This window comes from Neolamprologus brichardi, chromosome 10 (assembly GCF_056152115.1).
Source record: "Neolamprologus brichardi isolate AB-2024 chromosome 10, ASM5615211v1, whole genome shotgun sequence".
Taxonomy (NCBI): domain Eukaryota; kingdom Metazoa; phylum Chordata; class Actinopteri; order Cichliformes; family Cichlidae; genus Neolamprologus; species Neolamprologus brichardi.
The window spans coordinates 20,693,907-20,719,366 of NC_142113.1; the positions used below are offsets into that span (position 1 = coordinate 20,693,907).

The window sequence follows — 25,460 nt, forward strand, 5'->3', positions numbered from 1 at the left end:
TTGGATCGAATAAAGGATGCAAGTCCTTGATTGAGTTTATATAACTGCTTCTCCAGACTTTTGTAACCTTTAGCATAATCTATTCCTGTCTTTTTCGGGTAAAAATGCAGACAAACAGGTCGTCTGCCAGAGTCACAGAAAGAGAGAGAGAGGCGGGAGGTGAGCTAAAGGGAAGGCAGATCTGCTGGCAAAGAGAAAGAATAACAGGAGGTGTCTAGGTGCTTTTACTGTCTGAGTTATGACCAGCACTAATGCGATAACCATACATTACACACACACGCAGACACACACATGTTGTATGCATTAGGACCAGGAAATGCTGAGCCGAGTCTCTGCGGGGTCAGATGTGTGTGTAACGTGCGTGTGCCAGGCCGGCACAGACACGGCACACACATGACTTATTCCTCCCTAATGCTGGCACATTAGCTGCCCGATCCGCTTCTAATGCGCCATTAGGGATGCCGTACATGCAGGGTCACACCTCGCAGTGAGATGATGTCATACTTTACATGTGGGCTCACGGGGGATATCAGGTCCGATCACACACAGATCGGGGTACTGACGTGTTCACTCATACACACGTCCTTTAGGGAGCGTTTCTTCTCTTGCTAAAAACGCGGCGAGATAGTGTTAGGACTTGAGGCTGCAGATTTCATTTCTTCTCATGGGTGGTGAGGTGGTGTCAACAAAGATATGTGTGACACACACACACAGATTTAGAGTAGTTTCAAATATGTGTGTTCATGCGTCACCACAATTACTCATAATGGTGATGCCGATGACATGACCTCAGTTATGTACGACATCATCAAAAGGAGTTGCATAGCAATGTCAGCTGAGTGAGTCACCAGAGGAAGTCACCAGTCGGGTGACACATACTGGTCAACCTTTAAAACCATGAACACCCAAAACCTGAACTTAAGGAAAAGAGAGAGACGTGTCTGCGTCGAATGATCCAACAAAAGGAAAATATGCTTCCCAAATAACCGTTTACCAAGAAAAGAAATGTGTGAACTGCACCAATTCACTTCCATTACGACACTGAAGCATCACCTGTTCATGTCTTTACCTTATAACATATACCACCATCACTGAGGTGACTGTTGTTGTGATTTGGCTCTATCTAAGTAAGTCTTTTGACTATTGAAGTGAATTTGTGGACTTTACTTTTGAAGCTTCGAGTTGAGTGTCGCATCACACCATGAGGGAGGAAGAGGCAGAGACACTGCATTCTCGGGTCCACCCTAAAGCAAACCCGGACTTATCATCTTTTTTACTTTAGCAGGGAGGATAATTTTCAAAATGAACTTAATGAAACTTAATAGAAAAGTTTTTACTGAGGTAAAGCATCGGGTGAGGGCTGAGCATTCACCCACACAGATGACGAGCAGCGGGTGGGTGATGTGCACATGCAAAATTTGGCCCTTGATTTTACAAAATGTATCTTTACCCCAGATAGAAGCAAGATTATTATCTGAACAAATATAACCTTAAAATGACGATCTGATGGGGAATTCTCATAACTATTCTTCAGATTTTATGAATTAAAACCAGGTTAATGTTAAAAACGATGGAAACCACTATAGAAAAGTCGCTGTCTTTTCAAAATAAAATGACACTCGTGATGTTGAAAACACAGCCTACTGTATGTGTCTTCTGGCGTAACGGTCCATATGTGCGTCGCTGTGTACAGAAAGTGTACGTGCACGTACATATGGCTGGATGCTGAAGAGATCACAGTGACACAAACTGGCAGCTGAATATCACTGTGTGTTTGTGTGTGTGTGTGTGTGTGTGTGTAGCCAACAAAATCCCTTGAATGTTCACTGAACAATTATCGAATCGGCTGTCCGCTGGTAATCCTCTCACACACTCCACTGCCCCGTCTGTTTGTCTGTCCGTCTGTCTTCTTTTTAGGCCTGGAAACAAACTCCTATAACTTCGATAAATGGGCTGATCGATTCTCAGGATGAGCAGCCAAGACTGTGGTGTGTGTACACGTGTGTGTGTGTGTGTGTGTGTGTGTGTGTGTGTCTGCATGTGTGTTGCTCTGGCGCCAACCGAAACACCCCCACTATATTCCATCACCCAAACTTATCTCGCTCACGCGCACATACTCGCAATCATTGTAACCATTTTCACATTGTTCTCTTATGTATCCAGCATCGCACTAACAGATAAGACAAATCCACATGCAGTCCCTCTCTCTCTCTCCCTCTCTCTTGGGTGAGCAGCAATAATGAAGTCTCAGTTTGATCGACCACACGGCTACAAAATGATGAATTACCCAGCGATGGCCACACACGTGCATCACACACAGAAAGACACACTCACACACAGAAGCAGATACAAGCATGTGCGATGAACCTTGATCTAAAGTGGGAGCACTGACGGTATAACACAGTTTAAAACAAAGAAAGTACAGACTGTATTCAAAATAAAGTCTGGCTTTAAAAGCTTTCTGTCATCAGAATGATCTTTTTCTTTTTTTTTTGTAAATTGGCTCCACAGTGCTGTAAGCCTCAGAGAAATGCATGAACAGAGGTGAGGGGGAGATGGGATTGTACACTTGTTTTTCTCAGACTTTTGTCAATCATTGTCTAATTTCAAAAGTGATCTGAACTCATTTGCCATGTTTTTCATCCTTTACCCTGTGCCTGAAGAAACTGTGACATGTCCCTTGGTGAACAGACGCTTATTATCTTAAACCTCACTTCTCATGCTCCCGAAGAACTTCATCTTGATCTCACCACGACTGAAAATCTTCATGTTTGGCTTTGATTAATCCTTATATCATCTGTTGCTTCAGTGTGACACCTGATCAATGCATGGCATTACTTTGGTTGCTCTGACTGTAGCTTTATATAAAAATATTCTCCATGACTTCATGTTGCTTATAATGAGCCTGACCAGTTTTGATGGGAGTGAAAAAAAAATAAAAAAATAAAACAAGGACACGACCAAATAAAACAGGCCAAGAAAAAATACTTTATGGTGCTTTGGGGTCAGATGTGATAATATTTGGTTCTAAAGGTATTTATGGATACATTTATTTGCTCGGCGTGCTCATTTGTTTTATTTTAACTGACAAACTTAAGCCAAAAAAAGAAAATATGTCAACTAAGGCCAAGATAAGGCAAGATTGTTCAACTCCCCCTTTAAATATTTCACTTTTCACCACTTTTCTCATGAAGAGTTTTTTGGATTAAGGAATGCACACCTGCTATGTTCAAGAAGAAGAAACAGAAGAAAAAACTTAATTAGCATCCAGTGTTGCCAGTTAGTTAAGTGGCAATTTTGTCACATTACCAGCATATTTTGCAGAAAAGCTTCAACTCAAACACAGCACATTTTTCAGTGTGGTCTAAGTTTATTATTCCCCCCCTTTTCGATTTCATGTGAAACACAACAAAACAAGCTGGAAGCATTATGTATTACATGTTAGCAGGGCGTGTCTGCTGCTCACAAATTAAGCAGAAAGTCCGATTATGCTTGAAAAAGTGAGTCAGTCACTTCTCTGACTCAGGCTTTACCAGAAGCTCCTACTAACATCACTTATGGTATTGCACGCTTCAGGTTGCGAACCTCATTTCCTGCGCAGATTTTTCTGCAGCACTTATTGCATTTATAGTAAGCTGAAACAAGACAGGCCTGCTCAGAAAAGCTTTTAAAAGAGTTAAATCTTCTCTGATGGGCTGGCTTCATTCCTCGTCTCCATCCCTGACTGCGATAACTTTTTGCACAATGTATGCTGTATTTATGTTAAGCCTTAAAAATGCAAAACACATTTTCAATCTGCCCAGTGCAACACAACAAACAACAAATGGACCATAGGTAATGAGTTACACTGAACTATCTTAACACAGATGTTAAAACTGCCTGCATACGCAGACCATTAAAGAGGTGCCTGTTTAACCAGTGCAAAAATATACTGAAATTAACTATTTCTATTCTTGAGAAGTACTGAACCATTGGCATCATGGACCAGGAGAGTGACTCACAACTCACAACAGTGAGCTGCATAATATCCCATTGTTTGGGTTGTAAATGGATTTAAAGCAGTGACTTGAAAAACCTACTATATCACCCACGATTAAATGGTTAAGACAAAATGTTGATGGTCATACCCCTACAGCTGCGATCCATCCTCAGACAAGACTATGAATATTTGTGCACAGTGAATATAGTATAGGTTTGAGTAGGGAAATAGCATGGTTATGGGATAAAGTGAAGATAGAGTTAGGCGGCAATGTTAAGAACAGATTGTTGCTACCGAAGATTACATGGACAAAAGTACTTGGCTGCACCTCTTAGATCCTACATCTTTGAATTTTAGCTGTTTTCAGTCCCATTGTCACTGCTGTATAAAATCAAGCACGTTCTAAAGAGCTCACTGAGTTTCAGAGTGGTACTGTAATAGGATGCCACCAATGCAACAAGTCAGTTTGGGAAGTTTCCACAGAAACTCAGACACAAAGTGACAGACCGGGTAAAGTTACAGAGTGGGGCTGCTGAGTGCTGAGCTCCAGTGCATAAAAACTGCTAATGCTCTGCTGATTCAAAAGCTGATAAGCTACAAACCTCCTCCAGCATTAACATCAGCACAAAAACTGTGGTCTGGGAGCTTCATGACATGGGTTTCCATGTTTGAGCAGCTCCTGGGGGTGTTATCTCCAAACTAAAGCAGAACTTTTAGGAGAAAGTCTTTCCACTTGGCAGTCATCTTAAAAAGCCCCTGGGGAGTTATGAGTAACAAGGACAAACGTTTATCTCATTGAAAAAAGAGAAAGCTACAACTTTAATCTTAATGATCAGTTATATCAAAATGCGTGTATGGAACTACTGCTGATATCTGAGAAAAGTTACTGACTTTGCCACAAATAAGGTTTTAAAAAGTTTTCCTGACTTAAAGGTCACATTTTGTACTGTACATGTGACCATTTATTTTTACTATTTTACACCTTAATTTATGGCGCAGATATTATCTGTGTCCTTGGCTCATCTCAGCAGAGCATTGTAAGCCTTAAGAATAAGAAAAAATGATAATTACACTCAGCTACATGTTCACTATGACATCCAGGACCCCATCCAGGGTGGCTGTAGAGCAGGCTGTAGGTAGTAGAGCAGGTCACCTACTAAACAGAAGGTTGATGTTTTGATCCTCATCATCTCATTTCTAAACTTGACCGTAGTTTATACCAGCTTTTAAGAAACAGTGAGCTCATTACTGTTTACCATAAGTGAAAGTAACAAATCCACCAGAGTTATGTTTATTGTGTAACGTATTGAACACGTTCCCACGGTGATGGTGGACATTACATGTGATTGATAACACATGTGGTTGATCCAGGGTGTCACCATGACCGTGATGACACAGCTGTATCACCACATCCATCACATCGTGACCAGCGCCCACTCTTTGATGATGTCACAGCAAAGACAGCCAATCCTGGACTAGCTCCAGCAGGAATGGCGAACCAATCAACAGCAGCTGTTTACAAGGGCATGACCTCTGCCTTCACAGATACACAATTTCAGACTTGAAACAGGTTGACTTGTGAGCTCACACACACACACACACACACACACACACACACACACAGTCATCCTGCATGTACAGAGCAAGATGACAGAGTTTGGTATCAAAGCGGAGCTCATCGTTTGGTGCTAATTGTTTACATCTGCTGAACCTTTAAACACGCTGCTTGAGCTCCAGCTGATAAACAAATAATCAGATATGACTCTCTGATCTGGAAGAGATTCAAGCACTCACCCTGTAAATGTGGAGCTAAGAAACTGACACACAAAGGGTTCACAAAGAGGTAAAAGAACAGCCCACAGGAGATTTAAAAACACATATTCTTGTCAGAAATATAAAAAACAAGCATATACAAAGCAAATAAAATATAAGCACAAAGTTCTTTCATTCACATCTACAAAGCTACAGTTTCTGTCCTTTTTGAAATATACCTAAACAAAAGACAAGTTCTTGTTTTGTTCTAAGTCCAACAAGCTGTTGTACAAATGGGCAAGTTGTGAATGTGAACTGTTTCGGTACCTTTGGCAGCCTCTCAGGGTCACCAGGGTGCCGAGGAATGACCTTCTGTAGCCTCTGGAAGCCGTAGTCGATGGTAGGTTCGTTTAACGCTGGAGAGGACAGAGAGAAACAGAAACAGAGGGAATAAGTAATATGGAAATTTCCTGAGAACAACTGGAAACACTCCATCTCCAGTGTTGACATCATGCTGCACTTGTGGGTGTAGCTGGAAAGTTTTCTGACATAAACCCATAACTCAATAACTGGGAGTTTAAATCTTTCAACTTTGCACCTGCATTGAGTGTTTATTCAGCCAATCAGTGGCTACAGAAACAAGCTGTGGACACAACTCTAAATCACTACCTGTTAAATTCATGCTGCAAGCTTGTCAGTGCAAAGTGCCATTTTACACATTATATTTGTGTCCATCTAAATCCATCTTTCAGGCTAGACCTCCACCAACTCCTGCTGGATATTACAGGCTCACTCTAATATGTCCATCACTTAGCTGCTAACAGGAGGGGAAAACACTTTATGGCTTTTTATTACCTTCAAATTTCATGACTGGATCTTACCACTACTGTACGGAGGAGGAGGATGCTTTTTTTCAGATTTCAGGGTTTTTTTGGTGCAGGAGTCTCTTTGGAACTGATTTGACCAAGCGACAGCCAACGACCTCCATCAACCCTCACCAACAAGTCAGGAAAAACAGATTTTCATCGCTAGCAACTGGAGGCTAAAAGGGGTGCCCCAACTCGTCTTTAGGCCTTAGACTTGGTTTGCTAAAAATAAAATACTCATCTGGTAAAGTTTAAAGGTAAATTTGGCAAATTTTAGCCCTCAGATAGATATTGTGGGTCTCTGTAGCTACTTGCTTCTGTATATGTTCCTGAAGGGAGTCTCAGAGACAGGTAGTATTTATCTATTTTACTCTAAATTACGTGATAAACATGCAAGTCATGTAACTCATATCTTGATATAAAAATACAGATTGCATCCTTTAAAAAGCACTTTACCACAATCCCAAAGGCTTCCTGTCACAACAACAATATTGTAGCTTCTTTACCACATTTTTTTTTATAGGCTACACATGTATGATAAGATTTTCCATCAGCCTTTCACTTCTTGTTCCACCATCTGCTGTTTCTAGAAATGTCAGCTTTGCTTTTTTTCCATGTGCTTTTAACCACTTTTACGGTCTGAAGCAATTTTGCTGATTTGCAGCAAAATCCCACTGGTGTCATATATTGTAAAATGTACAACTAGGGACTGGCCATGAACCTTGAGAGGTAAAAACAGAGCTCACTCTCACCTCTTGCTTTAAGTCATCAGGAAGATGACTTTCCTACAAGATTTACATTTAGCAGAATATGTCTGTGTGTTTCTTGGGGGCAAAGTCAGACAATAAACTCATATTTGTGTAAATTAATGGTGATTTACGATAAACCAAGACCCTCCCATTCATCGCCTCAACCTCCTAGTAGTTCAGCGGATAAACGATAAGTCAAACGATGCTATCCTTTTCTCAAAAACAACAAGTTAGAGTAGCACCTTTAATGCTCTTGTTGCCGGTGTTCAGCCTGAGCGTGCATAAACAGACAGAATCACAACATCTATGGCAATCAGCAGGGGGAGATCTCACTAGAGAGGAGAGAGGATGACATCTCATTTTGTGACATTTTGTTCCCAAGGAACACACTGGTATCAAGAAGCGTTTTTTTTTTGGCAAAACTGGGTTGGAAAATAGTGAACCTGCTCAGCATGAGCCAACAGAAGCCTGGAAGTTAGAGATGAGGGCTTGTGACTGAAAGGTCGGCAGTTCAAAATCGGGCTGGGAAACTGTAACTGAGAAAAATACATCTCTCAGCAACTACTGTGGATATTCTCCTGAAGCAGAACACTGTTGAATGCAGAATGCTTGACTTCAGATTTTAAATTTATAAAACTTGAAGAAAGCCTAGCTGCTAAGAAAACCTGCTGAATTAAAGCTGAATTATGTTTCTTCAGATGCATGTAAGAGAACAAAAACAGGCCAAACAGGCTTCTTTTATGCCTTTATTGTACACTCTGGGCATCACATGGGACTATAACGTCACTGAGTGACGAGTTGGCTCAGGGGGTTGGGAAGCGCATCTGTAACCGGAAGGTCGCAGGTTCGATCCCTGTACTCTCTGTCCTGGTCATTGTGTCCTTGGGCAAGACACTTCACCTACCACCTACTGGTGTTGGCCAGAGGGGCCGATGGCGCGATATGGGCAGCCTCGCTTCTGTCAGTCTGCCCCAGGGCAGCTGTGGCTACAACTGGAGCTTGCCTCCACCAGTCTTGCCTCCACCAGTGTGTGAATGCGAGAGTGAGTGAATAGTGGCATTGTAAAGCACTTTGGGTGCCTTGAAAAGCACTATATAAATCCAATCCATTGAGTAGCAACACAAATTCAGGCAGAAGAGAATATTGGCAGAAGAGAAGTTTAAGATCACCAGTCACTTTATCCCTTGACTATGACACCCTTGTGTCTTCCGAACTGCTTTAAGTCTTCACGGCACAGATTTGACAGACTGGAAACATTTCTGAGAGATTTTGGTCCATATTGACATGACAGCATCAAACAGTTGCTGCAGTTTCATCCATGATTTCAATCTCCCTGTTCCATCACATCCCAAAGGTGTTTTACTGGATTGAAATCTGTTGAGTCAACTTATTATTATATTCAAGAAACTAGTTTGAGATGTTTTGAACTTTGCAACATGGCATGCTATTGTGCAAAGAAAAAGCCATCTGAAGATGGGTACACTGTGGTCATAAAGGGGTGGACGTGAGGCTGTGACAATGCTCAGTTGTAATAGTGTCCCCTAAGCTTTTACATTACCACAGCTGCCATGAACAGCTAAACTTCAGCAGGTCGTCTTGACCACATCTACAATCCTTAAGGCATTAAGGTGCTTCCATGTGTTTGGCTGATCAGATATTTACTTTAATGAGCAATTGAATATATGTCCCTGATAAAATGGGCAGTGAGTATATTTCTGCACCACTATTTGAGACATCTACAGTTGCCTTGCATTGTTTTAGCTTTATTTATTAAAGTTTTACCTCTGCAAAGCACTGCAGAGCTACATAAATATAATCTACAATAAATACATACATACCTTAAAACATAAGCATTAACTCTGGGGAGGCGGCCCAGTCTAACTGATATTACACTGTCATTATTAATGGTAGCAGACCTGATAGAGTGCAGGCGGTTAATGCAAATATGTGCAGAGATGGATAAACCTGGTGCAGTCGCTAATGGTGTCAAAAGCACTTGTATGATAATAACACTGCAGGTGTATAATCTAAAGGGTTTTAAAGAGCGTTTAGTGTTCACTTTAATGTCCCAATTACAGCCCTCTGCAGTCTTTACACAATCAATATGTCAGTCAAGTAGAGACATGAAAGCTCTGTCAGTCAGGATGACGGCTTTAAAGGATTTTCTGTGTTTATTTATATGTGCTGAACATGTGTCTTCACCCCATTTTTCGACCCATGTATGCTTAAGTTGAGTTAGAGAATAAGTGAAGAAAAAAAAGACAAAGACAAATAGACATATGAATGGATGCACAGTAGGTGTGGGCTGCAGAGGGTGTGTCTGCACGTGTGTGATGTCCAAGTGTGCAGCTGCAGTGATATCGGGTACTTTCCACATCCAGCACTATTAAATTAGTTGCAGCTGAATATCTTGTGTTATTTTCTAGTTTCTCTCTCTCTCTCTCTCTCTCTGTGTGTGTGTGTGTGTGTTTTAGATATATGTCTGTTTTATTATCACATCACACCCAAGTTTCTGGTTTCTGTTATGCCCTGAACCGCAATTTGTTAGCAAGATAACTTCATAAATTGCAGAGCTATAAAAACACCAGATGTTAAACTGTCATGGACAGTACTTCTCCCTGCTCCAAGGAAAGTTTTTGGACAAATTATGATTTTTAAGATCCACATATGATAATTATGTGAACATGATGGAGTGGTCTGGAAGGAAGTAGGTCAAGGAGGAGCAGAGAAGCGAGAAGAAATGAAAGCAGAAAAGAATAAAATCAGGTGAGAGGTGGTGAAAGGAGTGAAGAGAGCTTGTGTTCAAGCAATAAAAACAGACAAAGCCGAAAACTAAACTTAGTCATAGTTGAGAAAAACAAAAATTAGAAAAACAGCTGCCTAACAGTCAGTGGGATATCAACTGCCAAAATTAACTGCCAGTGTCAGATCCACACTCCCTGTACATCTCTAGAGACGATGCCAACTGTAATATCGCACACACACACGGACACACACACGCACACACACACATTCATGTACAAATATACAAAAGCATGACTTTGAGCGGTTTCAGTACCTTAGGCCTCAAGTATCTCCAACTGACTCTTTATTAAGAGAACTAAATGTTTTTTTAAAGCGGGAATGTTTGCGTATTTATGGATTCATGTATCTCTGTAGTTACATGTACAGTGTGTGTGAATTTTGAAGCAAAAAGTTCAGCTGTCCCAAAAGATTTAGCAGTTTCTTAATGCACAGAAGCAACAACATCACCCAACAGAACTCACTCCAGTGGTTACACATCAGCTATAAAAGGCATTAGTAGTATCAGATTAGGTTCACTTACCATAGAAATGCAGACAACTACAATCAGTTGGAGGGTCTCCAGATGCCAGTTTTGACATAAGGACATACAGTACAGTGGTGTGAAAAAGTATTTGCCTCCTTCATGGCTTCTTAGTTTTTTGCATATTTTTCACACTTACTGGGTAACTGGGTAAATGCAAAATGACGTTTTTAAATGATGCTTTTACTTATTAAGGGAAAAAAGTTATCCAAGCCTACCTGTCCCTGTGTGAAAACATAACTGCCCCTTAAGGCTATTAATTGGTTGTGCCAACCTTAGCAGCAAGAACTGCAATCAAGTGTTTGCAAAAACTGGCAATGAGTGTTTCAAGTTGCTGTGGAGGGGGTTTGGCCCGCTCTTCTTAACAGAATTGTTTTAATTCATCCACACTCAAAGATATCTGAGTAGGAATGACCTGTTTAAGGTCAGACCACAGCACTGGATTTAAGTCCAGGCTTTGACTAGGCCACTCCAGAACCTTTATTTTGTTTTTTGAGGTGTTCAGAGGCGGACTTGCTGGTGGGTATCGGATTATTACCCTGCTGTATAATGTAAGTGTGTTTCAGTTTAAGGGCAAGAACCAGGCCTTCACCTTCAGGATTTTCTGGTAGAGCAGAATTCATGGTTCCATCTTTTATGGCAAGTCTTCTACGCCCTGAAGCAGCAAAGCAGCCTTAGACCACAGCACTACCACCACCATGTTTGGTGGTTGCTATGATGTTCTTTTTATGAAATGATGTGTTAGTTTTATGCAGATCTAACAGGACTTAAACAGGAGTTTAACCTTTGTCTCGTCAGTCCACAGAATATTCTCCCCAAAGTCATCATCCAGATGTCTCCAGATGTCTTTGACAAAATGAGACAAGCTGTTTTCTGCTCAGAACTCTCCAATGGATGCCATTATTGTTCAGTCTCTTTCTTATTGTTGAATCATGAACTCTGAGCTAAACTTAAGCAAGTGAGACCTGCAGGTCTTTAGATGTGTTTTTAGGTTCTTTTGTGACCTCCTGGATAAGTTGTTGATGCGCTCTTGGAGTAACTTCGGCAGGCTGGCCACTCCTGGGAAGTTTCATCGCTGTTCCAAGTTTTCTCCATCTGTGGATAATGGCTCTGACTGGAGACCCAAAGACTTAGAACTCGCTTGTAACCCTTTCCAGACGAATACATGCCACTGACTTTGTTTCTCAGTTGTTTCTTTACATTGTTGCATGATGTGTTGGTTTTTGAGAGGAGATCTCCTTTTGGAGCTTTTCCCTTTCTGCTTGGTTTATTATTTGTTTAATGTTCAAATTTGTCAACAATATCTGAAAATGTGATAAATATGCAAAAAGGAATCAGGAAGGGGGCAAATACATTTCATAGCACCATGTTAATCCAATGATATGAGTTGTGTCAATGATGAGTCTAAAGAAAGATAAACAGCTTCAAGACAGTGGGCGATTTGGTGATACTGAAGCTTGAACCTGTTTCATCTCGACAAATCCTGCCACCCTTCTGCCTGTGAAATCATCACTGCATGACTCCCTCCTCTCCCCTCCTCCTACTCTCTTCCGCTTCATCTCCTTCCTTTTTTCTTAACTACACCTTCTGCCACTTTTATCCGTCCATCCATTCTTCCACCGCTCCTCCATCCTCCAGCCTAGTTCTTCCTCCAGAGTCCAGAGCTGCCATCAGATCAATACTCATTGAAGTTTCATGAGGACAGGCCATCCACTCCTGTTTCACAATAAAATGTGAACAGAGGAGGGAGACAGAAGAGAAGACGTGGGGGTGGTGGGAAAGAGTGCAGCAAGCTGTATGTCTAGGATTTCTCATGTGCATTTATTGTAAAATGGCGATGTTTTTCTAGTTATCTTTGGGTGGTGTTGAAACAAAAGAATGCGCAGAAAGAGGAAAAACAATGGGGTAAAAGAGCAGGAGAGGAGGGAAGCGAGTGAAATTGGGTGGGTGAAAGGACAGAGAGGACTGATGTAAAAGGAGAAAAAGAAGAAGAAAAGGAGGAGGAGAAGAGGAGGTGTGGTGATATTGATTCTCTGGCCAGCCAGCAGTTCAATACCACTGAATTATTGCTTCATTCTTCTCCTTATGAGATGAGATCTCTTTCTCCCGAGCTCGTCTTCTCTCTGTGACTTTCCGTGTGTTTGTATATGTGTCTATGTACGATGAGTGTATCTGCATGTGTGTATCAGTATATGTGATCCACTTATGAGAGGATCGATACTTTACAATCTGGTTTTAAAAATCCACCTTTCTTCCTATGGCCACCCCCCCCCCCCCCCCCCCCTTCTTTTTATGCATCTCCAGCTTTCTGTTTTTAATCTCTCTATTTCTCACTTCTCCAAAATGAAAGCGAGGTTGTTTGGAAAAGTGAAGAAAAAAAGTGTAAAATTGTCACCATTTTTCAAATTTCTCTAAAAGTTTCTGAGCTTTCTGAGTTTTTTTTAAGCTGTTGATAATAAATCAGCTCTTTATACGAGTGTGTGTCCACACATGCGTTCATAATGCCAGCATTTATTGATTGTCACTTTGTACCTTTGTGTGTTCATAGTTTATGGTGTGTGATGTCGAGAATGTTAATTTTTCCCATCGGGCAGATGAGGCAGCCATACGGCACCATGTGTGCATGTGTATGTGTGTTTGTATGTGTGTGTATACATATGTGGTAGACCATCTGTTTACCAGACTAGTCACCATCTTTCCCTCATATCACTCTGATTTACAATTACTTTAAACTCCTGCCCCTGTTTGAAAGTGTGTGTGGTAAGTTGTGTAAGACATGACCCCATGTAAGTGTGGCTTTGCGTGCGTTTTTACGTGTGGTGTGTGCGTGCGCGTGGTTTTTTTGCACATGTGTGCTCGTGAGTGTGTTTAATTGCGCAGCCCTTACACCCAGAGGCAACCACAGCTTAAGCGCTGAAAAACCACCACAGCCAATCAGCTTTCACAACCCTGACCTTTCACCAGTGACTTCTAGCAAGGAGTCAACCTCGAGGCGGGATCAGGCAACCGCACTAACGGATCGCGTTTCCTGGGTCACATGTTGAAGCCATTAGCCAATCGCGAGGTCACGAGTGGGTCATCTCCGCCCAATAGGAGCAGCAGTTAGATGCCAGACGGACCAATTACCAGCCGGCTAGCCTCAGGGTCACAAAGATGTTGCGTCTGAAGAACACTGAAGTAAGCTGGAGATCTTTTACAAAGGAACTACCTTTAAAAGAAACTCACATCGCCTGACATTTTACTCCTCAAAATTTTGTACAGCCATCATCTAACAAAATCCTGATTGTGGGTCTGCCATTTAAGCTTATAATTGCTGCTTTTTTTGTGGTGATAGCTGCGATTTCTGGAAAACGTCCAACACAGAAGCCCATTTTTCTTAAATTGTACAATCCTGACTGGTCTAAAGCAGTGAAGTGCTTGCATTTGTCCTTACTTTTTCAGTTACTTCCCTAATACTGTTCTTCCTCTATGACTTTTTGTTGGGCATTATCATGGAATACACATCGAGCTTAATTTAATTAAATAAAGCACACGAAGCCAAAATGCAGACTTCATCACTTTCTTCTCACCTTTTGAGCAGGAAATATTAGAGATTTTATGTACTTGTCCCCAAGAGTAAAACTCACATTTATTCATTGTAAGTTTTTTTTCCATCTTCATTGATCATGTTTAAATCCTCTTGTAATGTTGGCGTCATTAAATCCAAGAATTTCTATGGCAGCTACAATTTTTCCCCCCTTGTCTGTGATCTGTGAATGACGTCATCATTATGGTGTGATGGAGCCATGTTGAGCGGATCAATACCAGACATCACATCACCTCCATCCATTTCCACATGCATGAGCAAAATAACACACACACACACGCATGCTTTCTCTCCTTTTCCTGCACTACTCCGTTTAGCAGGAAAATGCTCACTCAAAGTCAACAATCCGGTCAGAAACGTGTGTGTTTGTGTGTGTGCGTTTAATGTGTGTTAGTAAACTGGGTGTTCTGGATGATTTCACTAATAGTTTCAGTATGGAGGGCTATAAAGAGCAGACTGTTTAATTGTAGCTGGTTTTAACGAGCCTCTGATTATGGCAACATTCTAACGAGTGTGGGTCGTTAATGTTGACTAATCTACAGTCATTAGTTCAACACTGTCTGGCCTGAGAGTGAACTACAACTCATAGATGTTATTCACACACACACACACACGCACATTCAGACACAGTCTCTCTCACTCTCTCTCCAACATGTAGAAACACACATGCACATACAAAAGCTTATATATGCAAACACACCTTTTCACTAACCTACAATGACAAATTAGACAGTTTTCATATTAGAAGACGAAAAAAATATTTTAATTAAGACAATACAGTAAATTGTATGTGTGTGTAACTGTGTTCTTTGAACTTACCTGTGTATATGAACCTCCCTGGTGTGCCTTTGCAGAACTGTTTAGACTTGTAAGACAGAGTGACCTCTACAACCCCAGGGATGTGTCTGGGAGGCGTCTGCACCCGGATGGCATGTGGTGTAATCAGCTAGAAAAGCAAGGAACAGAGTACCAAGAGTCAAATCACCCGAAGAATCAAGAATAATGAAGTATTAAACATCGGGACAACACAGCACCTTTAGTTCTTAATGTTGTGCAGCTAGGTTTTCTCTATTCATGAAAAATATCTCCACTGATTTAAAAAAAAGATGTTTCCTTTAAATCTAGCAATTCAGTCGCAGATTTATATAAACCTGCATACTGAAGCTTTGCTCTAAACTTTATTTTAGTTGTTGGGTTGGAGATTGATCGCTTGTTAATGATGTGAAATTCATCTCTAGCTGACCTGGTTTTATATTTGAATTTAGTGCATTTTTGCATTAGTCTGAATTTGAAGGTGGCATTTTGGAGCAAAACCACTGATTCCTTTTTTCATTATTAGCTAAGATTTAAAATGAGTCATAGAGTCGTCATCAGCAAGTGTGAGCACCTCTATAAAAGCTGACGTTTTGGCAGGTTTCCTGGTCCGGAGCGTTCAGGTGTGTGTTAACACAATGCCACAATCTTGCCAGGAGTGGTCTCAGCAAAGTCACCCAAAGGTCAGACCATGCAATGCTTGGGAAATTGTGAAAGTGCACCCAAGACTCTACAGCCCTCAGTTAGCATGTTAAATGTTGAAGTTCACAACAACACGATCAGAAAAACACACAGAAAAAGAAATAAAAAGTGTGGCTTGTTTGCCTCTTTCTAAAAGCCTCTGTCTAAAAAGAACATGGCAACATGGCTTAGGTTTACAAAGTTGCATCTGAACAAACCACAAGACTTCTGGAACAATGTCCCTTAGACCGACAAGACCATAATGGAGATGTTTGGCCATAATGCAGAAATACCTCATACCAACTGTCAAACACAGTAGTGCAGGGGTGATGACTTGGGCTTTTCTTGCAGCCACATGACCTGGACACCTTACAATCATTGAGTCGACCATGAACTCCTCTGTATACCAAACGCTCTAGAGTAAGATGGGGACATTCGTCCAACAGCTAAGTTTTGGCCCAGTTGGGTCATGCAACAGAACAATGATGGGGGTGGCAAAATGGTGCATTAGTTAGCACCGTCACTTCACAGCAAGAAAGGCTTGGATTTGAATGCACGTGATGTGGCCTTTCCGTGTGGAGTTTGCATACTCGGGGTTTTCCCACAGTCCAAAGACATGCATGTTACATAAATGGGTGATTCTAAACCAGGGGTGGGCAATTCCAGGCCTCGAGGGCGGGTGTCCTGCAGGTTTTAGATCTCACCTTGGGTCAACACACCTGAATCACATAATTAGTTCGTTACCAGGCCTTTGGAGCACTTCAGGACATGTCAAGGAGCTAATTTAGCCATTTAAATCAGCTGTGTTGGTTCAAGGACACATCTAAAACCTGCAGGGACACCGGCCCTCGAGGCCTGGAGTTGCCCACCCCTGTTCTAAACCGCCCGTAGCTGTGAATGTGAGTGTGATTTATTGCCTGTCTGTTTGTGTTTAGCTTGTAGTAGACTGGCGACCTGTCCAAGGTGTAACCCACCTATCGCCCACTGACAGCTGGGATCTGTTCCAGTAGAAGACGATGGACAGAACAACGGTGCTGAAATGGCCCTAGTCAAAGTGCAGACCTCAACTCGGTTCAAATGCTGTGGCAGGACCTTAAGGGAGCTGTGACATGAACTAATTGTGGTAAACCTCAATAAATGACGATGACAGAATTGCTCCACAATGATGACAGTATGTTACTTGACTTAGTTTGAAATGGACCACAAGTTTAGGGTAAATAAAAAGAAAATAGAAATGAACTAAATCCTGACCTCCCAGCATTTCTGTTTATACCAGGAGGAAGATAAATCATTGTTTTTGAGCCATATTCGAGACACACTCGAACCAGTTATAACATATTTATGGATGATTTTCAAAATATCTGTTTTGTTTGAAAAAAAAGTAGACAGGATGGAGAGATACAGACAAACCCCACTTGGCAAACATGTAATGACTTTCCACCGACGGACCTTTTTCAAACTGTGTTTTCTTGCTTTGAAATCAATAATCAGGTTGAGTGCAAATGAAGCATTTGGTTGGCTAAAATCCATTCGAAGGATGGGATGAGGAACGCCAAGAGAGCTGAGTCAGTTTGAACTGAACTGAGACTCTGTACACATGTTAGTGTGTGTAAGTGTGGCTCTCAACACTGTAAACAAACCCCTCAGCTCTTAACACAGACACACAAACACCCATCCATGTTTGCCAGTGTGTGTGTACACATACACACACACACAGAAACACTGTCGCTGTTGTTGTTGGAAAAGAGCCACGGTCGCTCGGCACACACGGTGAGTGGAGTCAGAAGACAAATAAACATTCAGTCGAGGAGTGGAACTGGGGAAAAGTATGATAGTGAGCTGTATGTGTGTGTGTGTGAGAGAGGGAGTGTTTTTGTGAGCATTAAGCTGATGGCTATCAAAATCTGCTGATTTGATCAGTATTCCGGAGAGAAAGAGACAGAGGGAGTGTGGGTGAGGAAGGCAGTGAGGGGCGGTGGTCGCTCGTTGGTGGGGACTCATTAGAGAGCCAAACCTCATTTAGACAAACATTAACACACATACACACACACATACACACAAACATGCACTTGATCACACACAGTTAAGAGCCTGACCATGACGAAAAGTGTGTTTTCATATTGAATTACTTCCAAAGCTCCGAAGGCAAAAACACACAGTTGAGGGGTTGAAACAACACTGGGGCAGGATGATGACGGCTGGTAAACTGACCTCGCTCCAAACCAGCATGGTACCGAAGATTACTTGGAGACCGTCGAAGAAATTGTCGCCTATGATGATGACAGTAGCACCTCCCGTAGTCCAGCCCTCACTGGGACTGATGGCTTTAATGCAGGGCGCTGCTCCTGGAGCATATAGATGAGAGGATGATTAGATCCAGGAGTAAAAGGGTGAAAAAAAAGAATTAAGTGCTTTTGGTATTTAACATGCATCTACAATAAACTCCAGCTGAAAAAGACATGAAATATTAACTATATTACTATTGGGAAAAAACACAAATCAGTCTGCAAACTGGAGGGGAAATCTGGCTTGAAGCATTTTCATCCCTGTTGCATCTGCACCTCATAATTCATCCTGCTGCACCCGCGGATTCTGGCTGTGTTCCAGATCATCACACTTATTCACTGAAAACACTGCAGATTCAAAGACTGAGTCCTTTTTCAATGGGTCCTTGTGCAAAAAAGAAGGGTTTCCCCTTGTAAATAATTCTGGTGAGTAAAATGATAAACACAGGAAACGAGTGCTGAAGTATCAAGTAAAGTCTTTGGGTTCTCTTTACTTCAGTTTCCACCATTATTTATGTTTCTGAGAAGTGTTTGAGTGGGAAAGAATAGACTGTCATAATAACAGAATTTAACCAAAATTTTAAAAGAAATCACTGAAAGCTCTGAACCAACAGCAGTTAGTTTACTATTTACTCCTGGTAAAAAAGAGATTTATTTAAATGACTCATACAAAAACCCCCAAAAACAGAAGCTCACTTCTTGTTTCACTGTGTAATTTTCCATTATCATTGATTGAAGGTAGTTTAAAAGCATCATTTGGACGCAATCTGTATTGGTGTGTTTACAGTTTGTTGATCCCAAAGCTTGACTGGCATGAGATTAGGACAGTTCATTTCTGAAACGAATGATCTTACATGGATAAAAGCACACACAGACGGTTTGGTGTGCATCACGTGACTTCAAACAGAATGGATACAGTCAGCTTATGTCACTTCAATATGACAGAGTATTGTGTGTTTAAGCTCATGTGATCTAATCCTATGTCATAACAACAAAAACCCGTCTGTCAAAAACCAGCTCTCGTGTAAGTGTTTGTGTGTGATTATCAGTATGCAGCTGAATTACAACAACACCCCTTAGTCTGGGTTTGAGTATGAAAAAAAGCATAATGATATTAGACCGATACACACACACTGACACACAGAAAGCACCACACCATGCAATGTGTGTGTGTAGTGAGTTGGATTAGCCAGATGGAGGGGCAGGAATCACCTGATAGGATTAAACCATCAACCATCTGGTGGCCATGCTGCTTATGCTCTCAGAGACACACACACACACGTGCTTGCATGCATGCACACACACTCCTTACCGTGTTCTAGGTAAGACGGCGTCCCCTCCACAGGATCGAGCCTGCGGGCCCGTCGACCGTGTTTGGAGTTGTTGTGAACGAACATGTTGTCAGAGACCGACAGGACGTGTCCCTCCACGCTCACTGTCGTTGATACGACCACCTGGAGAGAGGTAAGGGGGTGAGTGGCAGAGAGAGTTGGGAAAATAAGGTGATTAACGAGGAGAGGATTGGGGAACAAGGTGGAAAAGGTGGACAAAAAAAATAGGTAGGGGTGGGAAAGGAGGTAGGCAGGGAGGGAGGGAGGGGAGCAAGAGAAAGAAAAGAAAAAGAAAAAAGAAAAGAAAAAATGAGGAATTACAAAGTCGGGGGTCGAGGGATCATCGCAGGGAGGAGTTAAAAGCATGAAACTGTGAAAAGCTCTTTAAATGTAACCTGTTATCACTGCTATTATCAGCACCCTCAACACACACTAAGTCACTGTACACTCTCTGTGTGTGTGTGTGTGTGTGTGTGTCCTCCTCTGTCCAATAGTTCCTGATGGGTCCGGCCCTTAATTATCTCCCAGGGAAACAGAGCTGTCTTTTCTGGTTCCACTACAATAGAGCTGCACAATTAGAGGCACAGATACCGTCACACACTTGGTGCTGGATGACTCTCTCCATCCTGTCTCACTCTCACACACACAAGTCTGTACACAAGAGAGCACGCCACGCCAGAAAGACACACACACACACACACACACACACACACACACACACACACACACACACACACACACACACACACACACACACACACACTCATGTGCCACGGTAATAAATCTATCAGTATCTCCTGGGCGTCCAGTTTCTCTATTCATGTTCAAGTGGTGTCTTCCTGATTGTGTTGTGGCCTTTAGATAAGGAAATAATACTGAGTGCACTGCCTGAAATCTTATTCACAACCTTCTTTCTTTCTTTCTTGATACAGTGTCACTGGCAATGCATTTGCGTGCTGTGTCTCTGTCACTTGTGGTCCCTCAGGTTTGCAGTATGCCGATGCATACTGGGAATGTTAGACTGATAATAAAAATGGGATTTTTCAGTTGCTTCTTCCATATCCTATTTATATGCCCATTTTTCTCACTGCTTATCCAGCTTATGGTCCTGGGTAGCTGGAGCTATCCCAGCTGACACAGGGCGAGAGGCAGGGGACACCCTGGACCCCAATCTCTGTCCCAGCCTCACCTGTCAGACTGCATAATCTCTTTCTTTTTGGTTGCCATGATATTTTTTAGCATCTTTCTTTTATGATTGCCAATTTGTGGCCTATCTCTCCCTCTCTCTTACACACACACTCTGTGCTTGGCTCTCTTACCCTCTCCCCTCTATACCCCTGCATTGTGTGTATATTTATGCTCCAACTACTCAGGGTCAGGATCTCATGTTTCCTGTACAGGCGCTGATAGCTTATTTACTTACACAGAAACACACGCATACACACATTCCTGCGTATATGTGTTGCAGCAGCCATGCATGTGTGTCATTATGTGGTATGTCCACAGGAGACAAAGGGAAGGGCGAGAATGATAGAAAAAAGACAGCGAGGTATAGAGAGAAGCCTCGACAAAAGAAAATGAGGAATGAATTACGAGAGTGAAGAAAATCTTGCGGTTTGTACCTGGAACCTCCTCATGTCTCTCGGGTTTCCTGCATTCTTCAAACAGTTCTGGTTGCACTTGAGGAAAAACTTGAGGAAAAATCTGTGGAGACAAAGAGGATAAGGCCATATTTGAGGTTAACAGCTCGACAATAGACCAGAGTGAAGACTGCTTTCCTCCAGAATGCGAGCTCAGGCCCAGTGCAGACACATCCACATAAACAGAGAGAGAAATTAATATTTCATACTGTGTGAAAGTCAAAATGAATTTCCTAGTGGAATTTGCTTGCAGATGTGAGGAACTTTTTTTGTTCCTAAATCCACAGCAGCTTCTTTGAAAAGTCCACAAAAAGACAGCGGATGAGCACATGAGAAGGGAAGTTTTACAGTATTGTAGCAAAACTGCAGAAACTACGTGACTGTGAGGAAATCATAAGTTTGACCTTAAGTTTTACACTTTTTGTGAATTTCAGCTCTCAAAAATCTAGCTAAAGCCTTCCCGCTGTTTCCGTCTTTCCATAAGTCACAAAAAAGCACAAATCCAGTTAGTGTTAAAGATAATAAGCAACTGTATATTTCTGCAAAAATTAAGATTCAGGATCGACTTTCTTAACATTAACCCTGATGTCAAGCCATTAAAAAGTGGAGCTATGTTGACATTAGGTGTTTGAAATAGGACCATATGTCATAAATCTATATTACAGAATAAATCAAACACACAGATGGCCATCAACGGCAAACAAACACATCCAGGTTGTGTTTTGTTGTGAGCCAGCTGGCCAGCCTGGCAGAAGCAACAAGGCACACTTGCACAGAAAGACACAAACACCCACACATGTTCATGTTTGCATGTGTATTTGTGTTACATCTGTGCTCCTCACAGCTCAACAAAAGCAATACCCTATCACACAGCTTTAAACACAAAGAAGACGGCCACTTCCCTTCCTCTGCACTCATGCAAAACCTTTTACTTTGCAAATATATTTTGTGTTAATAAACAGCAGATGATTGTCTTCAGTTTCACTTTAATCCGGGAGGAATTTCTTTACAGAAACACAGAAATGAGATCAAACAGCGTTACTGGCCTAGGATGAAAACCTAAAGCACCACATGAAAATTGTAACACAATCCAATACAATATTTTTTACATTAACCATATTTGCCATTTCAAAGGTCTACAGGACTATTTACACAAACTACAGCCCTCCAACATAAGATATTTAAAGATAAGATAGAAAAAGACACCTCTATATCTCAGAAAATTATTGAATATAATACTATACTATCCTATACTATAACTCCATTATAACATTAAGATTGCAGAGCTATTGCATTATGTTAGATTTCATGAAAATATGTCTGTATTATCTCCATTCCCTGGTGGCTGAGCCCGAAGCGCTGCTGTTCAAGAGATGACAGCCCTTGAATTGGACCACCAGAACAAAGCAGAGGCATGAGCGTGCGCGTGTGTGTGTGCGCAAACATGTAGTCCACATGCGAGTGTGTGTGTGTGTGTGTGTGTGTGTGACGGTGCAGCACAGCCTAGTGGCAGGTCTGAGTGTAAAACTCTGCATTAACGAGCTCAAGCTTCATTAGAACACCGGCGCTGGGATTCTGCATACCTAATTATCTTGACCCTTAACCTCCGGGTGACAGCCTATCACAGCGGAGGACAGCCACGGTGACCCCTGCTGACCTCCCACTGTCTAGTCCTTCTCACAACACTAGCATAGCGTTAACATGAGCGCCTCAGCTGACCCTGTGCTGTAGATCTCTGTGTAAAGGAGGCGACTGGGAGGCTTACACACTTCCCCGCTCATCTGTCTGATACACTAAAAAAAAAAAAAAAACCCGCAATAATTTACAAGTAAAAAACCTAAATTTCAAAGACTGAAAATAATATGGATTCAAACAAAAAAACAAACCCAATGGGAAAGAGAAAAAAATTCACTTTAATAGTGTAAAACTATAAGCATTTTATTAATGTAACTCTTGCAAATGGTGCTGTAATTGAAACGTCTGCTTCTGGAAATGGTAATTAAAATATAATTTGCTTCTACAATGTTGTATAACATACATATAAGATAAAAAGTATAATAAAGGACAAAATATTAAAATAAAGACTGTGGAGTTGTTGTTCAAAAGCACTGATCTGATGGAAGAGTATATAACGCAGATCTTACCAAGAATATCATCTCTACACATCTAGTTAAAGTTTTACTGCTGTCTTGGTTTTTGGTCAACACAGATATATAAGTGATATGAATTATTTATACGTTTTTAAGAGTTTCAGACAATAGAAAAGCAGATACAATGAATCGGGGAGACACAACACAAGGTTGGATTCTCATAATCAAATGCATGTGTCTTATTCTGATAGTTAAACTAAGTGAATGGATTTTACATGCACTGTTACTGTGGTCTCATCTATAACCACAAACAACATTGTTTAAATTGTTTTAAATGTAAAAATAAACCTCGCTTTGACCTCAAAGTTATCTCTTTGTAAAGTTTAGACACCATGAGTGATTTTCCCACTGCTGGTGTGATGGGTATTGCACTTTGCTACACGTATGCATCCAAGCTGGCAGTGAACTTTGCAGTTCTGACTATGTGTCCCATCTCAATCAATGCATTTCCGTGCTCCATGTTTGACTTCCTCTTTTCTTTTTCTCACTCTTGACATAATCTCTCATTCAAGCTGCCATTAGTCGAGAATAAATAACAAGGAAGGGTTTGTCGAATTAAGCTGATTTTATATATTAAATAAATTTATCGCGGACCTTACAGCCTTCTTTTGTAAGCGTATGTTTTTTTCCTTAATGAATAAAAAATAAGCAGGCTGTTGGGAACGATCAGAAGACTTCCAAGTATGAATATGGAACCATTTTATAAATGAGCCTTAGAAGTTCACTGAGGAAGGTGTGTATTCCTGGGGTTTTTGGGCTTCTAGTCTACTCTTTCACTTTCCCACAGTGTCCAGCTTTATTCTGTCATCATTACTCAAGTTCAGTCATCTTCCTACCCAGCCTCTGTGAGCCAATCAGGCTGTTTCATATACTCTCCTGTCATTCTGCCTTTTAGACTCTTGCATCCTGCCTCCTCCATCTCCACCTCACACTGGTCAGTGAGAGGGCTGCCATCACCAGCAACTAGTCTCCACAGTGTCCTAACATACCTCCTATCATCCTGCCATTGCTGAGACTCTGCTATGTTATATGTCCCAGTTCATTAAATCCTTAGTAAACTGGGACTTAGCTGACTTTTGCAGCTTACTTTTACAACAAGCCGTTGGCGCACTTGTTTCTTGTATCGATAAAACAGAAGGCAGAAATAAAACCTCAGTAAGGCACTCCTCTACAGTGCAACAGGACTCCTTTAGGTGCTCTGAGTAAATGAACTTCTTTATTTCTATTTCTGCTCTGCAGCTACTGTAACAATATTTCTGCTGCAGGCTCTCTTGCTGCTTTCTCTGTTGCTGCTCCACTGAGAAAGATAGGAACGGTTTAAACATCACCTTAATAATCACCACATCAGTATTACAGCAATAATTCCCCCCTCTCAGTGCATTCCTTCTATCACTGGCTCAGCTTATTGGTGATCTCATTATTTTTCATATTTCCATCTTCCACTCGACTCTGTCCTTTTCCGGTGTGAGTGTTTTCTCTCATTGACTGTCAAAAGTACATATTCTACATTTTAATGCAGTATGGGAGCGATACTCTCTCCCCTTCACTTGACCCCATCTGGCCTAATCAACTGTGCTACAAAGAGACCCTGCAGCAACACGCACACACACGCACAGAGACACCTTGTGTGAATTGATTGGCTGGTCCAGTCGCCGGTCGTTAAGAGGCCTCCAATTAAAATGGGCAATTATAAGGGTCTGAGTGATTGTGGGGGAGGGGAGAGCGCTCCCCCTCCCTCCTCTACTGCTCTCCCTCTTTGAGGCCCGATCATGTTCAAGTGATAACGGCGCTGTTGACCTTTGCTGCTATATTGTGAGTACCACACTCACAGAGTTGACCTGACACCAGTCCTGCCTGCTACACACACACACACACACACACATGCACACACAGCTCTTTAGGCAAGTGTTGGAGTCAGGGGGAGCAGTAATTTAAACTAATAACAGAAGAAAGACAAAAACATTAACATGCAAAAGTAATACTGTCTTATACACTTGTGATTTTTCATTATAGAGTCAGAGTGTGGATGAAAACATAGGTGCTAAAGACTACAACATCCAGTGTATACAGGATATACAGTATATACTGTATATACACAGAGTATATACAGGATATATACTTTTTTTTATAAACTCAGATGTTGCTGGGTTGTTAGCATGCTATATTGTTAATACTGATGCTACTAAAACAAAGTGCTAGGCAACCGTAAAATATAATCAGCCAGAAGGTCTTGCGGATAAACAATCAACTATCTCTATTTCTGCCAGCTTAAATGACCCATGTAAGAATATTTTTCAATATTA

General features: G+C 41.5%; 1 protein-coding gene across 2 annotated transcripts in view; it reads right to left on the reverse strand.

Moving 5' to 3' along the window:
* The window catches only part of LOC102787924 (transcription factor COE1-like), a 90,444-nt gene that overhangs the window by 12,585 nt on the left and 52,399 nt on the right, over positions 1-25,460 (reverse strand). For both annotated transcript variants that reach the window (XM_087847381.1, XM_087847380.1), the window contains exons 7-11: positions 20,990-21,071; positions 19,349-19,490; positions 17,963-18,096; positions 15,077-15,203; positions 6,059-6,147 (exon numbers count right to left, since the gene is read on the reverse strand). In XM_087847381.1, coding sequence (XP_087703507.1) covers positions 6,059-6,147; positions 15,077-15,203; positions 17,963-18,096; positions 19,349-19,490; positions 20,990-21,071 — 574 coding nt within the window. The remainder of the gene's footprint in view (positions 1-6,058; positions 6,148-15,076; positions 15,204-17,962; positions 18,097-19,348; positions 19,491-20,989; positions 21,072-25,460) is intronic.